This window comes from Squalius cephalus (assembly GCF_949319135.1).
Source record: "Squalius cephalus genome assembly, chromosome: 10".
Lineage (NCBI taxonomy): Eukaryota > Metazoa > Chordata > Actinopteri > Cypriniformes > Leuciscidae > Squalius > Squalius cephalus.
The window spans coordinates 37,215,667-37,235,694 of NC_137131.1; the positions used below are offsets into that span (position 1 = coordinate 37,215,667).

General features: G+C 35.3%; 1 protein-coding gene across 5 annotated transcripts in view; it reads right to left on the reverse strand.

Annotated features, from left to right (window-relative positions):
• Window positions 1-1,612: 1,612 nt before the first annotated feature.
• Window positions 1,613-20,028, reverse strand: part of als2b (alsin Rho guanine nucleotide exchange factor ALS2 b) — a 29,481-nt gene continuing 11,065 nt past the window's right edge. For 3 of the 5 annotated variants that reach the window (XM_079884777.1, XM_079884778.1, XM_079884774.1), the window contains 27 exons: window positions 19,880-19,957; window positions 18,367-18,561; window positions 18,022-18,193; window positions 17,142-17,331; window positions 16,314-16,379; window positions 16,007-16,169; window positions 15,160-15,291; window positions 14,851-14,979; window positions 11,908-11,978; window positions 11,747-11,813; window positions 11,458-11,660; window positions 11,307-11,372; window positions 11,128-11,226; window positions 10,582-10,746; window positions 9,907-10,018; window positions 9,465-9,542; window positions 8,619-8,752; window positions 8,353-8,517; window positions 7,359-7,476; window positions 7,047-7,204; window positions 6,856-6,963; window positions 6,238-6,414; window positions 6,109-6,154; window positions 5,040-5,101; window positions 4,801-4,950; window positions 4,316-4,412; window positions 1,613-3,716 (listed from right to left, as the gene is read on the reverse strand). In XM_079884777.1, the coding sequence (XP_079740903.1) occupies window positions 3,678-3,716; window positions 4,316-4,412; window positions 4,801-4,950; window positions 5,040-5,101; window positions 6,109-6,154; window positions 6,238-6,414; window positions 6,856-6,963; window positions 7,047-7,204; window positions 7,359-7,476; window positions 8,353-8,517; window positions 8,619-8,752; window positions 9,465-9,542; window positions 9,907-10,018; window positions 10,582-10,746; window positions 11,128-11,226; window positions 11,307-11,372; window positions 11,458-11,660; window positions 11,747-11,813; window positions 11,908-11,978; window positions 14,851-14,979; window positions 15,160-15,291; window positions 16,007-16,169; window positions 16,314-16,379; window positions 17,142-17,331; window positions 18,022-18,193; window positions 18,367-18,561; window positions 19,880-19,957 (3,240 nt within the window). In that variant the 3' untranslated portion in view covers window positions 1,613-3,677. Of the gene's footprint in view, window positions 3,717-4,315; window positions 4,413-4,800; window positions 4,951-5,039; window positions 5,102-6,108; window positions 6,155-6,237; window positions 6,415-6,855; window positions 6,964-7,046; window positions 7,205-7,358; window positions 7,477-8,352; window positions 8,518-8,618; window positions 8,753-9,464; window positions 9,543-9,906; window positions 10,019-10,581; window positions 10,747-11,127; window positions 11,227-11,306; window positions 11,373-11,457; window positions 11,661-11,746; window positions 11,814-11,907; window positions 11,979-14,632; window positions 14,657-14,850; window positions 14,980-15,159; window positions 15,292-16,006; window positions 16,170-16,313; window positions 16,380-17,141; window positions 17,332-18,021; window positions 18,194-18,366; window positions 18,562-19,879; window positions 19,958-20,028 lie in introns of all 5 variants that reach the window. The other 2 variants (XM_079884776.1, XM_079884775.1) reach the window with 1 other exon arrangement.

Genomic DNA, 20,028 nt, shown 5'->3' on the forward strand with positions numbered 1-20,028 from the left:
AAACATCATTCTATCACAAAACTCCAGTCTTTCAGCTGTTAATTCATCATTACACACCATCAGTGTTACATTCTTATTAAGATTTAATCATTCCTCATCCACTGCATGAGATACAGAACACCTCTCTCTCTTTCTCTCTCTTCCGCTGACCCACTCACACATATTTACCAGCTGATGATCCCACACTGAATACATTCTGCGTCACACGTACATGTAATCCTCTTGATTAAAACAGTGGAGTGAATGACCCATTCTGACTTGTTTTTTGATTCTCATCACACTTTTTTCACATTATACCTTTTAAAATAAAACTGCACATGACAGATCAGGTCTAGTTGTCACAAGGGGTTTATCTCAGACAAAATTTCAGTTGCATAAATACTTGCTTTAGATAGTTTATTATTTTCTTATTTTATATTAAACTCTATTTTTGTTGTTTTGAAAAATGATTTACCTTGATTTGAAAAAACGACGTGAAAAGAATGACGTGAGGGTGAGTAAATGATTTTTGGCTGAACTTTCCCTTTAAGTGGCACTAAATCATTGATATGGCCTATTTCTTTCACTTCCTTTTATTACTCGTTTCAGTTTGAAACAATTGGGTCTTCAAACAGTTTAAAAAGTAAAGTCTTTTAAACACCCAGACCCAGAGCATTGTTATATTGTTTAGCAGATGCCTATCAACTCATCTCTGTAAAAGCAGACTTTTTAATATATTGAAGCGCCCCATGCTTAAAAATGTTGTATACAGGCATAAGCTGATTGGGGGAAACTGTATCCATTTTCCTGATGTTACTTCATCTCGTCCCTCTCTCTACCACCCTATAAAATCAGTTTAAAGTAAAAAGGATAAACAGAAGCTGATACTAACCCTTTAAGGCCAGTCTAAAGCAGTCATTCCAAAGATGTGTCAACATTCCTCCATATTCTGACAAGGCTGAAAACACAAATATTAAAAATACAACAAACCATTTAATCAGACATAGGATAACAAATAAATAAGCTTATCAACTTTCATAGAGAGTAGAAACACTTACCTAACCCAATCGTCAAGCATCCAATCAAATGATGTGCTAATTGGAAGCTATTTTGGAGATTATACAGAAACAACATGACTTTGAAATTATTTTTGCCAGTAAAATATTCTAATTTTCATTTAATTTCATTTTCCTCCTCAAAAACAAAGTTCAATGGATGGTTTCAACAGTCGCTGATGAAGTTTTAACAGCTTAATGCTGCCACTTCAGTGGAAACAGACAACTAAGAAAAATTTGATTTTGGTTTATTAAGAACCAACTATTTTTATGTTAACAGTTTATGATGGTCCACTTTAGACATTCTACCAACTTTAGACATTCTACTATGAAGTTCTACAAAGTGATTAACTTTGCACCATGCCGACTTATTCTACTAATCCGAATTTAACAGTCTACTAATCCGAACTTAACCGTCTACTATACTAATACTCTAATAGTTTGTTGACATGTAGTTGCAAAATTACTTATAGTTAGTAGAATGTCTAAAAATGAGCCATCGAAATAAAGGGTAACCTTTTTTTTAATTCAAACCCCCTACAAAGTTTTGGAAACAGCTGTAATAAAAGGCCAAGTAGGAGAGTCAAAACAACCATTTTAATTCCCAATCATTGTTTTATTGCCATCTATCTGAATTATGTCATTATACAATTTGAACATACAATATTCTTCAAAAACGAAACTTTATACATACTTGCACACATACGCACACTCAAACACAGGTTAATATGCACACCTTGGCTCAGCCTAGAAAAACTGGTGTGGAAATACAAACCGTAACTTCCTGTACGCAAAGTACAACATGAATCGTTATATTCATGCAACATCTCATGTGTCAACGGTTGCAAACATCAACAGTCCTTCGCCGTAACAGTTTGCACGATTACATTTAGTAACATACAATCACACACTAGCATCCAAATCCTGATCTCTGATCCTCGGAAATGGGGTTTCTGGCCATTTATTCGAACTCACTGTCCTTCTGGTGCTCTGTACGTGATATACCCTGCAGATTATCTATGTCGCTCAGATTATCTGTGCTGCAGCCAGATCTAACCATCAAATAAATAAAACAATGTCAATAAAAGGAAATAACGCATTAGGCCGTTGAGCTTTAAAACGTGTGACTCAACTCAAAGCTATTGCTGGGTAAAGAGATGTATTGACACACATCCAAAACACTGTCAGAGGCACTTTTAAGAACACTTCATGAGAAAGAACTGATTTTAGCAGTGAATACTACAGTGCTTGCCTATGTCAAGTGACCTTTCTGCAGTAAAACGCAGAAAATAAATCTCATAACCAAATTGGTTTAGCATGCAAATTGTGGCTCGTTGCTTTTTTCCAGTGTGCCAGTCACATCCACTAAAAAACTTAAACACTGCCGACGGTTACTCAGAGATGCAGAAAAAGTCGAAACCATTTTAAGTGTTTTCTGAAATAAAGGCTTCAGAAAACTGAATACAAGAATACTTAAAGGGATACTCCACTTTAAAATGAAAATTCTGTCATCATATACTCACCCTCATGTTGTTTCAAACCTGTATGAATTTCTTTCTTCTGCTGAACAGAAAGGAAGATATTTAGAAGAATGTCAGTAACCAGACAGTTTCTGGTACCATTGACTTCCATAGTAGGAAAAAAAATATACTATGGAAGTCAATGGTACCATTGACATTCTTCTAAATATCTTCCTTTCTGTTCAGCAGAAGAAAGAAATTCATACAGGTTTGAAACAACATGAGGGTGAGTATATGATGACAGAATTTTCATTTTAAAGTGGAGTATCCCTTTAAGAGTGCATCAAAAAAAAAAAAACCTGCTGGAAACTGTTGTGCAAGAGCATATAGAAAGAACCCAAAAAATTGTGTTGACCCATAAACACTTTCTATTTCTTAGTGTCAACCGTTTAAAATACCAAGTTCAATTTGGCTGAACAAAGAAGCTGGTAAACAAAGACTTGCACATAATAACGCAGGTCACCATCCCTGCACAGTTGGTTAAGAAAGCTCAAAATGGATCAGACGTCAGCAATAAAAGTTTCTTTTCGTGGACATTCAAGTACAAGAAGCACATCATTTTTCATTTATGTGAACAGATTCATGATTTAGGTCCATGGCAGTGTGCTGTTTGCCATGAATGATGTAATACGATCAGGAAAATGTAGTAGTTTACTTCAAAGATGGAGGTAGATTGCAACCATTATTTCAGATGGCTTACAGTACACTAATGAACTTCATACATCAATCGACAACTGGCACTGGATCGACCAGTGTGTGCTTGAAGGGGAGAGGTGACATGCTGTCAAACGACATACATTCTGAGCCAATGAAGTACAGGCTCTTTGATAAAAGAACAATGAGTAATGTATATCTGTAGCATGATGGAATGGCAGCAGTTAAAACGCCTCAATTATGGCTTTTTGAGCGAGGAAGACACAAAAATGTAATGAATAAATGTCCAAAGTCTGACTTGCACATAAACGGGAATATGAGAATGTCAGATTCTAATGGAATCACCCTTCACCGGCCATGTGATCCAGGCTCGGAACATGATTGGCTCCTCACACATCAAGTCCGTTTCTTGAACACTATTGGCTGGTCCGTCATTGCACTGCCTTACCAGATGGGTTTGGAGAGATCATTACGTGACCTTCTCGTGCTGGATTTGATAGTAGCATGCCTGTACAAAGCAAATCAGATAAATCATGTTTAATAAATGTCATATTCAATTCATATTTAAAGACCACTGAGGCAGTTTATGATTAGTTGTCTGTTACTAAACAACTTTTACATTCTATAAGTGCGATGTTCAGCAAATTTTTCCGGATGAAATCCAGTCATTTGAATGAGAATCCACATGATTGGGAATATCATGTGAGGGCAAAAGATTTCTATACACAGATTTCTCAAAGGGTTCAAGTTGGTCATGCGGATTCACCAATAGAAAGTTGCCTGGATTGAAAGTGACTGCATGCATCGCTACACTACTGACAATTGACAGAGGACCTTTTTTTGCTCACAAAATTTTGCCAATCTGACAACTTGAAAGACAAAGTTTAAGCTAATGTCTGCTATAGTGAATGCAATTTTTTTTTTATATTTGGCTGAAATTTTACAGATGTGACCACATGTTAACACTGCATGGTTTCAAACTGTATACTATTTCTGATTATATTTTTCTTAACTCAATACAGTGTTAACACCCTGATAAAATTACAAGGGTGAAATGTTGCTTTAATTACAGCAAAAGTTAAATATATACACTTATATACACTATACCTTGAGTGTGGTAAACATGATGCCATGCTCTCCATGTTGTACACATGGATCCATAAGGTCCTCAATGAGACTGACCTCTGACCCCAGATTCCTTATCCTGAAGAAAACAACAGCTGTCAACTAAAACATGCCTTGTTTTTAAAAATGTGTTATTTTCTGAGCTAAAGCATATGCTGATAAAAAAAGACTATGTCTAAAAGGAACACATAATCATTTATAACGATTTCTGAAGGATCATGTGACACTGAAGCCTGAAGAAAATTCCGCTTTGCATCACAGGAAAAAATTACATTTTAGAATATATTAAAAACAAAAAGCTGTTCACAATACCTATTGCTTTTACTGTATTTTTGATCAAATAAATGTAGACTTGGTGAGCATAAGAGAAAGTTTTACCATCCCCCAAATTTTTAAAAGTAGTGTATAATACATACATATTCCAAAAAAAGGGATGCATTAGAAATGCCATGTGATCTCATCCTTACCGTGCACGCAGAACAACAAAGAGGAAGACAGGAAACAGGTCATCCATGGACCACAAGAAATCCTGTTTCAGGAGTGTAAGTACTTGCTGGGTTATCTCCTCAAAGGTCAGCTGGATGACCTGAAGCTTATCTGAGGGGGTAAAAGTTGTGCTGTCGAAATAAAAAGAGAAAAAAAACTTAAAAAAACATACCAGAGAGAGAAACTACAAAAGTTATCAGACAAAAAAAAACTCTCCAACCTTATTTGCTGTAAAGTCTCAACCGCTGAGGCAAAACAGGCGTCTTTAGTGCTTGAGAGAACCTACACACCAACACCCAAAATATTTTCATGAATATTGCTTCATGTTCCAGGTTCTTAATTCAGGTATAATCAGCATTTTGCCTTCAATGAGAGTTTTATGAGACGTTTTAAAGTGCCCCTATTATGCTATTTTTAAAGGTTCCTAATTTTGTTTTGGAGGTTTCTTATAACAGGTTTACATGCATCCAAGGTCAAAAACACTTTAATGGTCAAATTAGATGCCAATCACCAGTGTTGGGTTAACGTATTACAAGTATTACAAGTAATCTGAGTTATGTAATCAGATTACTTTTTCAAATAACTAGTAAAGTAACATTACTTTTAAATTTACAACAAAATCTCTGAGTTACTTTTTCAAAATAAGTTATTTTTCCATGTATTGTATTGACTGACAACTCTCCTGTCCCCATGTTGAGAGAAATTGTGAGTAAGTGCAGAGGCGTTGTGTGCGCTGCGTGAACATGATGCTTATTGTAGTTCTAGACTAAATGTGAACATGCATTTACTTATCTCACTTGCACAAAAACAGACTTAGTATTCCTCAAAATGAATAAACAAAATGAAACACAAACTCAGAATATTATACAAGCAAGCCCAGCCCAGCCCAGGTAAGAAAAAGCAACGCATAAGTAAAGTAACACATTACTTTCCATAAAAAGTAACTAAGTAACACAATTAGTTACTTTTTAGGGAGTTTCGCAATATTGTAATGCATTACTTTTAAAAGTAACTTTTCCCAACGCTATGCAAATTTTTGTACAAACCTATGTACGTTCATGCACAAAGACAGACTGGAATTTCTGACGACTTATTTCAGGAAGTTCAGAATCGGTTCTTTCGTTTGGAAGATAACTTAATTTATTGTGCATTTTGAAACTTTGCAGACCTTACATTCACAAACAGCTATATTACACACTACACGAAAAGAAATATCTGAAAAAGCATAATAGGGGCACTTTAAAAAAAATCGTATAGAGTCTCTCTTATAAAAGGACATTTTTAAATACCTGTTGTTTTTCTCCATGTACTGTAACAGTCACAGGCCAGAACTTCCTATGAAAACAGTTGTTAGTGGCAGTAAGATGGATCACAATCAAATCCAAGTATGTCTCATTGTAGTTGTGTGTGGGACTCACTGTTGCACCCCGAGGAAGGCGAGCAGCGCCAGGTCTGGTTGTTTGTTGAGTCGGAGCACACACTCCCAGTACACATCATCCTCCTTCTCTTTCTCTAAAGCGTAGAGAGTGAAGAGAGGAGGATAGAGACGTGGCAACAGCACCGGCAGGAGGAGAGCAGAGCTGCTGACCACACACCTGCCACACACACACACACACAACACATCATATGACTACTAAAAAAAAAATGTGTTAAAGACAACAGCTCATAAAAGCACAGGAAAATCATCTGACTTAGTATGTCATAATTTTATCAAAGCATGATTTTTTTTTCTTATGCGGTGGAAATGGGCTTACAGAGATTGCGCCTATCAAGTTCCAAATAAAAAAAGAAATTAATCAAATCAGATTAAGTACTTTTCATTTCTAAATTTACTAATTTATCAAATATAAGTATTACCTCATGGTGATTTAATATGTAAGCATTTTTTGTTTCACTCCCAGTAAAAAAAGCTAACTGTGACATAAACAATTACAGTTGTATAAAATAAAATTACTCGCACTGTAATATCAGAGTTTGGTCAAGGTATTATTTTTCTGATAATATTATATCTGATGAGATCATGATATCTTACATACCCGGGTTTAGGAGACTCAAGCTGTTTCCCAGCAGGGTCTGAGCCGCCCGTCTCTTTTGGAGGGTCAGCCAATGAACCTCCTTCTTCAGGCAGATCAGGGAAGAGGAATCTAAACACAAACACACACACATAAATATTCATGGAAAAGACATTTAAAACAGACTTTGTTGTCAGTTTGACTCAAGCACTTACCTGACGAGCTGGAAGATGCGGCTGAGATAGGACTTGATCTCATTGACGGCCTGGGGCAGTAATCTGCGGTTGGCCCCAACACCAACGTATGTCATACGGTACACCGAAACCAATGTCTCCACCAGTCGACCCAGAGGATGCAGTGGGGTATCACATGCCTAGGGTCAAACATTAGGGGTCAGTGACATATAGTGCAGAATCATCACACAACTCCTAGAGGAGCAAAGAGGGACAAAATACACTGGAAAGACATTATTATGTTAAGAAAATTTGGTTATTATCAGTTAATTGATGACAAGTGGCAATGCTTACCTTGACGAGGTACCGGCGGATTGTGTGATACACCTCTAAAGTCACAGGACCCACATGATGAGGGATAAACTCAAGACTCTCCAGCGTTTTGTGATGAGAGCGACTCAGCAACTCTGGACTAAAAAACAAACACACACATTCACATGCTATTTGAAATGTCCTACTTCCCACTTCTGAAGTTATGATTACAAGATTGCCGCATTCAAGTGATTTGTTGTCGAAGGAAGACACCAGGTTTATTCTTGCCTATTTATTGGGAAAATCTTATTAAAGCCAAAATGATATTTAGCATCCTATTCATTGACAACCATATAAACATTGACCACGCTATTTAGATAGTCTGCTTGCTGACAATTCTGTGTGTAAAAATTGCAATACGCTTTAAATGATTATTCATATATGCAAATATGCACTACTTTAACGACAGGACAAGGTGATGTTGTTGTTGTGGAAAAAAACTAATAAAGAATACCAGTCACAGCAGCAATCATCCATTTAAGCCCTACCCTTTGGTTACACTTTATTTTAAGGTGTCATTGTTACAGTGTAATTATATATTTAAGTACTGAGTAATATTAAGCAACTACATCAGGGATGGGCAACTTCGGTCCTGAAGGGCCACTGTCCTACAGAGTTTAGCTCCAACCCTGAAAAAAAATCACCTGCCTGTAATTTTCTAGTAATCCTGAGGACCTTGATTAGCTTGTTCAGGTGTGTTTGATTAGGGTTGAAGCTAAACTCTGTAGGACAGTGGCCCTCCAGGACCGAAGTTGCCCATCCCTGAACTACATGTACTTCCTATAGGTAGTTGTATGTAATTATGCATAATTTACTGCTATTACTGTGGTAAGTACATGTAACATATGTAACAAGGACACTGTAAAATAAAGTTTTGGCATTTTTTCTGCTTTGAGTTCTTGGTTGTCAACTTAGCAACATGCTTATGTCAGGCTCTACTGGAGTCAACTGTGAGTGCATGTGTGTTTAAGTGTACCTGTCTCTTTGCTGTCTCAGGTTAGCAGTGAGGGCTACAGCAATGTTGTCCCACGCTGTAGTGGTTTGCCCTTGTCCGGGAGAATCACAACCTAGCCTGTTCCAGCACTCCACGAACACGGCCTTCCACTTGTCTTCGGAGTGAACTGCTAACCTGCCCAGTTTACTGCAGACAAACACAATCACACATACATATAGGCTCTCCATCAAAAATGACAATGTCACTTAACATTTGAATATGCTACACAGTTCAACACATGCTCTTACAGTGCATGAGCCTTCTCCTTGTCTGAGTCGTAGAGGCTGGGTTTGTAGTAGGAACCTGACATCTTTAGTCCGGTTCCCCAAACCCCACTAAAAGAGCCTTCGATATAGTCTCCATTCGGCATGGTCAACATGCCCTGCAGAAAGAGAAGATAACAGGCTTGTTTGTGTGAACATACACCACCATTTAAAGGTGCAGTAAGCGATTTCTGAGAAACACTGTTGATATTTGAAATCGACACCCAAACAAACACACCACTCCCTTCATTGCTCCGCCTCCAAAATAAGGAAAGGCTTGTTTTTATTGGTGTTCAATTTTAATTTTCAAGAGCATTTTTTCAGAAAATGCTAACTGCACCTTTAAAAGTTTAGGAATCTGTAAGACTTGTTTTGAAAGAAGTCTCTTGTGCTCACAAGGTCTGCAAAATAGTAATATTGTGAAATATTATTACAATTAAAAAAAACGTTCTATTTTAATATATTTTTAAATGCAATTTATTCCTGTTTTGGCAAAGCTGAATTTTCAGCATCATTACTCCAGTCTCCAGTGTCACATGATCCTTCAGAAATCATTCTGATATGCTAATTTGCTGCTCAAGACATTTCCTATTATCTTCAATGCTGTGTGACATTTTTGTGGAAACTGTGATACATTTTTTTCAGGATTCTTTGATGAACAGAACATTTTCAAAAAGAGTTTATTAAAAAATATTAATTTCTTTCAAAAATGTATTAAAATTAATTTCCACTAAAAAAAAAGTATTTAAAAAAAATACTAATGCCCCCAAACTTTTGAACAGTAGCGTAGATGTGTGTGCATACTAAGTGTTTGTGAGCATTATAAATCACCTTTCCATTTAGAGTCCAGTCTTCTGAAAATTCCCCTTCAAATGTGGTGTCATCTTCAGACAGTAGCACCCCAGTCCCCTTGGAGAGAAACAAATTACAAGATTAAAAAAAGTTATTTTTTATACTTTACTAGCAAAAAAGTCTAGTCATTTTTGTCTTTTTTTTGTTGTCATTTTTGTAGGTTCAAAAACAGTAAAACCTAATGTGTGGGGAAAAAACAGGAGCTATATTTTGTAGTGAAAAGATGGCACTTATTCAAATATAATTTTAACAAAAAATCATATCCATAATATTTGATAAATATTGTGTGATAACTGTTAAATAAAAGCAATAATGCTCAAGAGGCCATTATATATTGTGAATATGGTCATAATCAAGCATGGCTTATCATACAGTACCTACTTTGCTTAAATAAAACCAAATGTGTGTGTGTGAACCTCACCATCATTTTGTTGTTGCTAAAAGCACCTTCATAGTAGAGGCCGAATTGTGTAACAACAACTCCGTTCCCCTGACGCTGATCATCCAGCCACATGCCCATGTACTTCTCCCCTCTGACACAAACAACAGTTAGTATAGAGCACATATCCTTACTCTTGTCTTAATGTGTGTAATATGTTTAAAGAGAAATGGTGAAAAACAAGTTTTTAATGTTGTTTATATGTCTATGTGGTGTTTTTAATATGCTTTGAACCACCATTGCTGAATATTTTCTTCTTACTACGGCAGTGAACCAAAGACAGTCTCAAAAACGCAGTTTGAAATCACTGGTGTTTCTGACGTCACAAACTACCTTGTAACCAATCACGTCAATGTGTGATCGTCAACGAGTGAATCTCTGAGCTGGTGTGAGTGAGTGGAGGCAGGGCTAATTTGCATATTCATAAAACCACGTATACTAAATGAGGCAAGGGTGTAGAGTTACATTCAAGCTATTTTAAGGCATGAAGACATTTGTTTTCAAGGAAAAAACGTTAAAATATGTCATTTTGGTGATCAAAGATGAGTTTTAAGGGATAAAATTATTGACTACAGGGGGACTTTAATACATTTTCAATTCAAGTCATAAATGCCACAACCACTATGTGATCTCAACCCTTCTTGTCTATTTGCATACCTGGTGATGTCATCAAAAACTCCATAGCCAGATTTTTTGTCGTACTGCCACTGGCCGATGAAGACACTGGGAGAGGTGGAATTCAGCTTCCCGCTACGCAACATCCCATGACCATGACGCATGTTATCTTGAAACGAGCCCTCGTACACTTCACCAGATACATACCTGAACACAAACACACACTCTCTCTGTCAGTTCCATGAAATCATATCACAATTTGATTTACACAGTTTATATGTTTTTTTATTTACTTTTTTATATTTTTTCTATTTATTTGACTTATCAAATCTCAAAAGACTTGCACTTTCCATCACAGAAATTATATTTTAATTTATATTAAAAATAAAAAAAATTGTAATCATATTTCACAATATTACTGTTTTTATTGTATTTTTGATCAAAGAAATGCAGACTTTGTGAGCATAAGAGACTTCTGTAAAAAAACTAAAAAAAACGTACAGACCCAAACCTTTTAAAAACGGTAGTGTACATACAGAAATAAACATTTACATTACAGAAAAATAATAAAAACACACAACCACCAACCTGAATGTTCCAAAGCCGTGCATCTTGCCATCCTTCCATTGCCCTTGGTAATGATCACAGCTGTTCAGGTTTTTGTTCGGCACAACATAATCTCCAAATCTGCAAAGGAAACAATAATTGAAATATTTCCAGAAATGGAAAATAAGAGAAGTCAGCATAATAATCTGAAAAAAACTAACCCATCTTCAAGGCCATTCTTGAATGTCCCTGTGTACATTCGTCCATCGAGCCATTTGACCACGCCCCTGGAATACACACATAGCCAATCATCATCATCATCTCTCTTTTAAGAAGACTTTCACACCCACAGTTCCCTGTCCAATGACCTACCGCCCGTGGGGTTTCCCTGAGACCCAACGGCCCTCATACGTGGCCTCCTTGAGCCGAATGTCTTTGTAGAACGTGTACGATGCCGTCCGTGAAATGGGCGGGTCTGCTCTCTGTGTCACCCCTGTAGAAGGCGGTATCCCATCATGCCCCAGTCCGCTAAGCGCCTGCTCCACCGCCTGGTTTATAGAACGAAACCACTTCGCCTGGGAAGCAGGACATCACCGTTTAACCAACTATGCATTTCGGTTCTGTAAAAGCTCATTATCATTTCGAGTCGAGCTGAGTCTACCTTTTCAGCCGGAGAAGAGGCCAGCAGAGTGAATGTCTCTTCTGGTGAAGTCACTTTTAAACCATATCTGCACAAAACAACACAAATCAACACTCTGTATATGTTGTTTTATATACACTTTACTACTCAATAATGCTAATATAAATGACTGGCACACTCACAGGCCCGTGTTCTCCTCAGGAATTGGCTCCACCCACAGAGTAGCCAATGGGAAGATGTGATGAGTGGAAAACTGGGAGAGATTAAAAAAAGAACTAACTAAAGCAAGAACAATATCCTGAAAATGAATGCACTAGGAATGTACACAATTCTGCTGCCCATTCCTAATCAGTGATGCACAATATACCAGTACCATATCAGTTATCAGAAGATATTAGGATATATATATATATATATATATATATATATATATATATATATATATATATATATATATATATATATATTGATTAAATATTTAATTGTGCATGTATTTCCCCTGTTTTTAGTTGTTTTGTTTTGCATTTAGATTACCTTTGCCTCACTCAAAGTTATTTAAAAACACTAATAACTTAATGACTTTATTACAATTTAATCTATGGCAATTGGCAAATGTCAAAATGAATATCCATATGTCATACTCTTACACTCCTGTTCAAAAGATTTTTTGTTTTCTTACCAAGGCTGCATTTATTTGATCAAAAATAAAGGAAAAAAACTTAATAATGTAAAATATTATTTCAATTTAAAATAACTGTTTTCTATTTGAATATATTTTAAAATGTAATTTACTCCTGTAATGGCAAAGCTGAATTTTCAGCATCATTACTCCAGTCTTCAGCATCACATGATCCTTAAGAAATCGTTTTAATATGCTGATTTGGTGCTCAAGAAACATTTCTCATTATTATGCTTAATATTTTTGTGGAAACCGTGCTACATTTTTACAAGATTCTTTGATTAATAGAACGGGATTTGAAATAGATTTCTTTTGAACAATGTAAATGTCTTTACAGATCAATTTAATGCCTCATTGCTGAATAAAAGCATTCATTTCTTTAAAAAAAAAAAAACATACTTAAAGGACTTCATTTAGATTTGTGATTGATTTTTAATTTATTTAGGCAAAAAAGTATGGAATCTGAATATCTGAAATTTAGATTTCGGATGTCATATGGTTTATTTACAAGTGTCAAGCTAAACTCTATCTGGTAAACCAACTGTGAATCGATTTACAGTTGTTGACTTACATAACTGTAGTTTTTTAAAATGTAAAATATTAAACATTGTTCTTTTTCCTAAGAGCATATTTTTGTTCTTTTAGGATGGAAAGGGATAATGCTGATGAAAGACAAACAGACACATATATACACTGTAAGAGGTGTCAAGGGGAAAAAAACAGGGATAAAAATAATGGATTATCATCTCAAATACTGATACATTCACTAAGACAAGAATCGGCATTAAACAGAACCACTACTGTATAACATAAAACCATCCAGCACAACATGCCCCTTAAATTACAACCAGATACAGGTACAATTATGCATAAGTGTTATAACATATCTTTAACAAAGGGTTTGCAAGCAGGAAGCCTTGGAATGTACCCAACCAGATGTACTGTCATCTTACTAGAGTTTTAGACCACACAGAAACAAGACATTTTGGACAAGGTAGAGTGTAAGCACTACAGGAATTTGTCAAAACTACAGGTTCAAACTGAACTCAAACTATTACAAATATACGTCATTTATAATAATTGATTACATTCTCTTTAAAGGAATATTTAGAGTTAAATATAACTTAAGTTTTCCTGACAGCATGTGTGGCCATAGAAAATCATTTTGATTCGTCCATCAGTTTGTTGAGTAATACGCTTTTTTGAATGTATTTTATGTACCCTATAGGGTTTGTTTTTGGTGTACATTATTTTGGGGGTTTTGATGTTGTAATTAACTTGATGCAGTCATATACATTTATATATTTGTTATTGTAATTTAGCTCTTTCTTTAATTTCATAATTACTTTTTTTCTTTATTTTCTTTGTTATTTATGCTTTAAATAAGCACTTTTGGGTTTCTGTCTCTCCCCGCACAGTATATGGATTCTATTTTCTAATTATTATACATTTTATATTGTGCAAATAAATTAAACTAAATGCTTCAAATGGAAGCCTATGGAGAGACTGTACAGCACAACATTAAGTTTAAAACATGAAATAGCCACACTGTTGCAAAAGGATAATAATATGACATAACTGACGTAACTAACTATCAATATAGCACTTTTTGGCTAATATATAAAAAATATATATTTTGAAGAATGTCAGTAACCAAACAGTTGATGGACCCTATTGACTTCCATAGTGATTTTTTTCCTACTATGGAAGTCAATGGGGTCCATCAACTGTCACAGACATTCTTCAAAATATCTTCCTTTGTGTTCAGCAGAAGAAAGAAATTCATTCAGGTTTGAAACAACTTGAGGGTGAGTAAATTACATCAGAATTTTCATTTTGAAGTAAACTATTCCTTTAAGTATGTAACGCATAATCAGAAATTCATCCACCTTGAAATGAAGTCTTACTTCAAACTGACTTGCCCCATAGACTTCTATTGTAAGTGCATCAGTTATAATAGTTAACTAAATTTAAAAGTAAAACAATAATTACTTGAAATAAAATAAACACTGATTAGCATACACATATTTCTTTTTTTATTTTAGGACGAATCAAAATTATTTTCGGATTAATTGGATGCCTCAAGCATTAAATAAAAGCTTTATTTAACTGCTAATATTCCTTTAACAGAAGCATTGACTAAACACTACAGCTGTAGGGTGCATCCTTGGGCACTAGGGGACAGTATGCTATGGAGGAAACTCTTCATTCGTACAGCCCATACTTACAAGACTCTTATAGGGGACCATGCCCTACCAAAACAAAGATAAACATCACTAAAACATCAGTCATTGGAAACAGATTGTTAGTCTGGCCCTATAAGCGAATATAAAAAAAGAAGTGAAAGCATTGAGTAAGGAAAGAAGCATGAAACCAACAGAAAAGGCAGAGATAAAGCAGAAACGATACTGAAATGGCGGTGAAACGTACATATAAAGAGGCAAACCTGTGCGTGAACAAGCGCATCGTTGAACAGCATGAACCAGTTGACGGAAAAACGTCCCGCGTTCTGAAGAGTCAAAGCCTTATTACTGCTCTCACAGATCAGCCGACGGGATGGTTTACGAAGAGAGTCCTGAGAAAAGAGGAGAACTCTTAATTAACAGCCCGACTTCGTTCACGTTCTCTCTCTCCTCCACAAGTGGACTGAAATAAAACGATCTGCTCAGCAGGAAGAGCACCTGGCTGTGTCGTGTGCATTAAACTGACAGGTAAAGTGCTTCTAAGGGCCTGAGACAACAGCGAGGTGACTCACGGTCATCTTCCCAGGAAAGCTCTTCCAGAAGTGGAGCGTGCACTCGGCTTCCTTCCTCCTCCTCTTCAGATGAAGAGCCATTGACTCATACTTTGAACAGGCATCCTGCAGCTTCTGATAATCCACAGAACTCTGCCACACAGAGACAGAAATGAGATTTATGTAATGATAGTGTTTCGACTGAAAATCAGTGGAAACTGCAGCTTTTTTGAATAGAATGAAAATTTTCATTACACACATTTGATAACAAAATTAGCAACCCGACCAATCTGAATAAGTAAAAAAAAAAAAAAAAAAAAAAAGGCATATTTATATAAATATTATTTTATGTATTTTATGTGTTATTTTATATGTGTATATATTATTACATTTATATATATTATATATGTGTGTGTGTGTGTATATATATATACACACACAACACACTGTATACACACGCATACACATATTGATACATATATATTTATGAGTATATGTATATATACAGACATGCATTGCACACACAGACATAATATGTTATGTAAACAAAAACTTTTATGTATATATATAAGCTGTCAAATCGAGTAATCGGGATTAATCTCATCATATATATATATTATATATATATTATATTATATTATTATATATTATTTGTAGTTAATTTCAGTCAAAAGTGGTTCTAACAAGTATTTTCTCAGACCACTGTTGGATTAGTTGTTTATGAAGACGAATCAGAGCCAACAAAAAACATTACAATGTTAATTTACATTACCACATTATGCTTTCATGTAACAATAAAGTGTAACTATAAAACTGGAAAACATGGATGTGAAATGAAAGTTTTCCAGTGTTTCCAGTAAGTACCCACCACCTCATAGCAGGTAGCCAGTTTTAGCAGCAGTCGTCCATATTCGTGCAGGTGCTTTATGGGCAGGTAAAAGAGATGTGGCAGAACATCCGCTAAGGGCAAACCCTCTTCAGAACATTCAGACAACCTCTGAACAACCTCTGCCCCTTTGCCAAACACGTCACTTTAAAACAGAGTCAAAGAGACAGATTATTGTTAATCTAAATCAACCTGTAATCATGTTAACTTGAGATATTTTCTAGAATTTTGCAGAAAGTGCTTTGGAAAGCATTTGGGACAGGGCATTACACACACATACGCCACTTACTGGCAAGGTTTGACAAGGGCTTGGAACCCTCCCATGACTAAGAGATCACCCACAGCACAACAGTACCTGCATGACACAATAAGAAAGATAAGGGCATTATTACAGCTAGGAAAACCAGATGACTTGAGAAGAAGGGTACAACATTTTTGAGCAATAAACTCCCATGAATTTTACAATCATTTGTTATTACAGAATAATATTTTTTAATGACTGTATAGAGAAACTGCAGCCAGAAAGAGTACTTTCTAGTTAATAGAAAGAAAATCGAAACTTATGATCATCTTGAACAATGTAAAGGTCCAAATGAGGTTCTGTCTGATTTAAGACATTTAAGGATTTTTTTTTCAATTATACATCATATTAGAAGTATTAAATATGTAAAGCTGGAATATATTTCTTTTGAATTAGAAGTTAATTCGCTCTGTAGAGAAAATAACTTGCTGAAAACATCCTGAAATTCAGAAACACAGCAGATTTACAGTAATATGATTTCAAGATACTGTGTTTATCTGGTCACTCACTCTGCACTCACTCAGTTACACTGCACTCAGCAGGTTTCTTGTGCTCTGGCTCTTTCCAGTGGCGAAACATATTGATGAACATTGAACAGGCAATGCTATTTAAACATGTCTGATATTATGTTAAATATGGTCATGACTGTGACACAGTACACTTTAAAGAGCAATTTAAATCCTGTACTTCATGTTATGTCATTATAAATGAGCATGGGGTAACGAACAACATTCAACCTCTTATTCCATCCGCTGAGGTAACCACTCCATGACTTCAGATTCTTTGATCGTGTGTGTGTGTGTGCTGTATACTTGCTCTGAATATGTGTCCAGGAACAGATGTGCGTCGTCAAGAATAACAAGACCTCGTATATCGCGTGAACGCCGCAGGAAAGAGGTGAGAAAGGCCGAGTTTTGACCCGTGAGCTGAGACAGCCGACTCAGTCGTCCAATCAGATTTTGCAGCAGCCCTGCAGTGGACTGACCGAGGCCGGAGCTAAGCGAATCTTAAAAAAAGAAAAAAGAAAAATAAATAACGTAAGACCTAAAAATCCCAAATGATTATCCAGACACACAGGACAGACATTTCTTCTTTTGGGCTTTATTTCTATAAAATTTGCAACATTTCTAATAATTCTGAACACATAAATACTTAGTTTTAATTATAACTGCATAATAAAACATTTTTTTTAAAAAAGGCATACAGATAGCCATCTTTAAATATCTACACAAACACCACATTATATTATAGTATATAGGTGTTAGTTTAGCATCATTAACATACTATTGTAGTTTTTGTTAATATTTTGAATTAGATTATATTTTTATATTTTCACTTTAATTTTAGTTCAAAATAATAGAACTGTTTTGTATATTTGTAATTTGTATTATCAATAGAGTATTTAATAATTGTTATTTATTAGTTTTAGTTATTTTAGTACTTCAACTTTAAATGAAAATGTTTTTAAATTTTATTTAACATTAGTTTCATTTCAAGTAACACATTTTTGTATGGTTTTACATTTAGTTAAAAATAATAACCTTGTTGCATACATCAAGAGATTGTAAATTATTTCATTCATTTCACTTTCACTGAATTAGACCATAATTTTACAGCTTGTGCAGGGCTATAATGAAGATATGTTAATGAAAGTCTAAATCAGAGAGCAAAAACTGTCTCACACACACTGTCATACCCAGTTTGAGCAATGGCTGGAGCAGAAGACTCTTGATATTGCTGAGTTTGCAGTAATATTTCCTCTCTGCAGCCGCCAGCTCATGCAGACTAGCAATAAAACCCATTACATTACGATCCGTCAGCGCCGCACATGTCCGTCCACCTGCACACACACTGCTTACATAGCCCAACTACCACACACACACACACACAATAAAAAGAGACATAGTTATGTAAATAACTGTAATAACACATCATCAATGTACAGAATTTAAAGCACATTAATCTGAGAATATAGTTTATTATATACAATAGCAATTCGAAGTGATGATGATGATGATAATGATGACAAAGGCTTGCTCACATTCATACAAAAGGGCAGCAGCACTGGTTGCTGTGTGTACTCTCCGGTCTGCTCCTCCTCCTCCGTTTGCTCTGCCACTTCTTTCACCTGCTGCCCGCTGTAGTACAGGATTGGCTGCATACAGTCTCCATCAGCCAATAAGAGAGTGTGTTGTTTCCCCGCCCCGATATCCCACACGCGAATCCCATCTGACAGCTGCGCAAAGACAAAAGAGGACAAACAAAGCAAAAGAGGACAAACAAAGAAAACAAGTCATGAATCAGTATGTTGTCAATGTCAAAACAAATTTGGCCACTAGCAAGGACCTTAATCCAATAAAACATTGGAACACTGATGACTTGATTCACTGTTACATGATTGTGTAATTGTGCATTAAACCATCATTGGTAATTCAATAACATCAGGAACAATATCCTATTGGTCTAAATGGTTTTGTTTATCATGCATCTTCCTTGTAGATGTTATATAATACAGTGGCCTCATGAAATATGTACTCATCCTTCATTTTAAACGGTTTAAGTGAACAGCTGATGCTCACTGGTTTTTACAGTGCATTGTGGGAATTGTTAGGTATTTAATGTTTAAGTGCACCCTTGGCAGTGTTCTGACTACTGAATTAGGGAGCTGACCAAGACTCATCCAAACAAACTGGATACATGTGTACACTAGATGTCTAAAGACTCACATTGCTGAAAGGTGTGCGCGAGTGTCAAAAGTTTCTAACCTTGCCATACTTTCACACACAACTAGACCAGAAAAAAATAACTTTTTGGGGGGACCGCCTCAAAGGGAAAAGAAATGTCAATTATTTTATTTTCTTAATTCTAAAAATCCAGAAGTTTTCTTTTTTGGTAGTGTTATTGTTATATAATTAAAAAGGGCTTAATTTAAAAACAATTTAATAACTGAATGGTATACCCTTATTTAAGTAAATGTGTGTTGCTATATCGATACAATGTTATAGAAATGATATGAGAAATAAAAAATTTGTAAAATTTGAATTAATAAAATTTACAAATGGTTCTAGAAATAAAATAAAATAAAAGATAAATATCAATATATTATAAATATAATAATAATTACATTAATATTATTATTACTAACTATATTACCCTTCAAAAGTTTGGGGTTGGTAAGATTTTCCTATGCTCACCAAGGCTGTCTTTATTTGCTCCAAAATACAGTAAAAACTGTAAAAATATAAAATATTATTAAAATTTTAAACTAACTGATTGTAAAATGTAATTTATTTCTGTGATGGTAAAGCTACATTTTATAAATATCTTTATTTTTAATTTTGATCAATTTAATGCATACTTGATGAATAAAAGTATTACTGTCTTTCACTTTTATATGTTATAGATATACAAATCTAGATTATAAATTGACAAATATTAGCTTTTTAATGACTTTTTTAAAACCATTTTAAAATTTCCAAACCTTTTGATCCATTTCAAAATGTTATTCTCCCTGTTGTGATATTTTTCTGTGTTATGTGCATGTGTGGATATACCTTGGCTAAGTTAGGGAAGCTGGTGGGTGATTCCATGTGTCCCAACTGCCCAGAAGTGTTGCATCCCCAGGAGAACACCTGCCATACACACACATTACAGGAGGATTACACTAATACACACTCACCGCCCAAGAGAAAAGCCACAGATA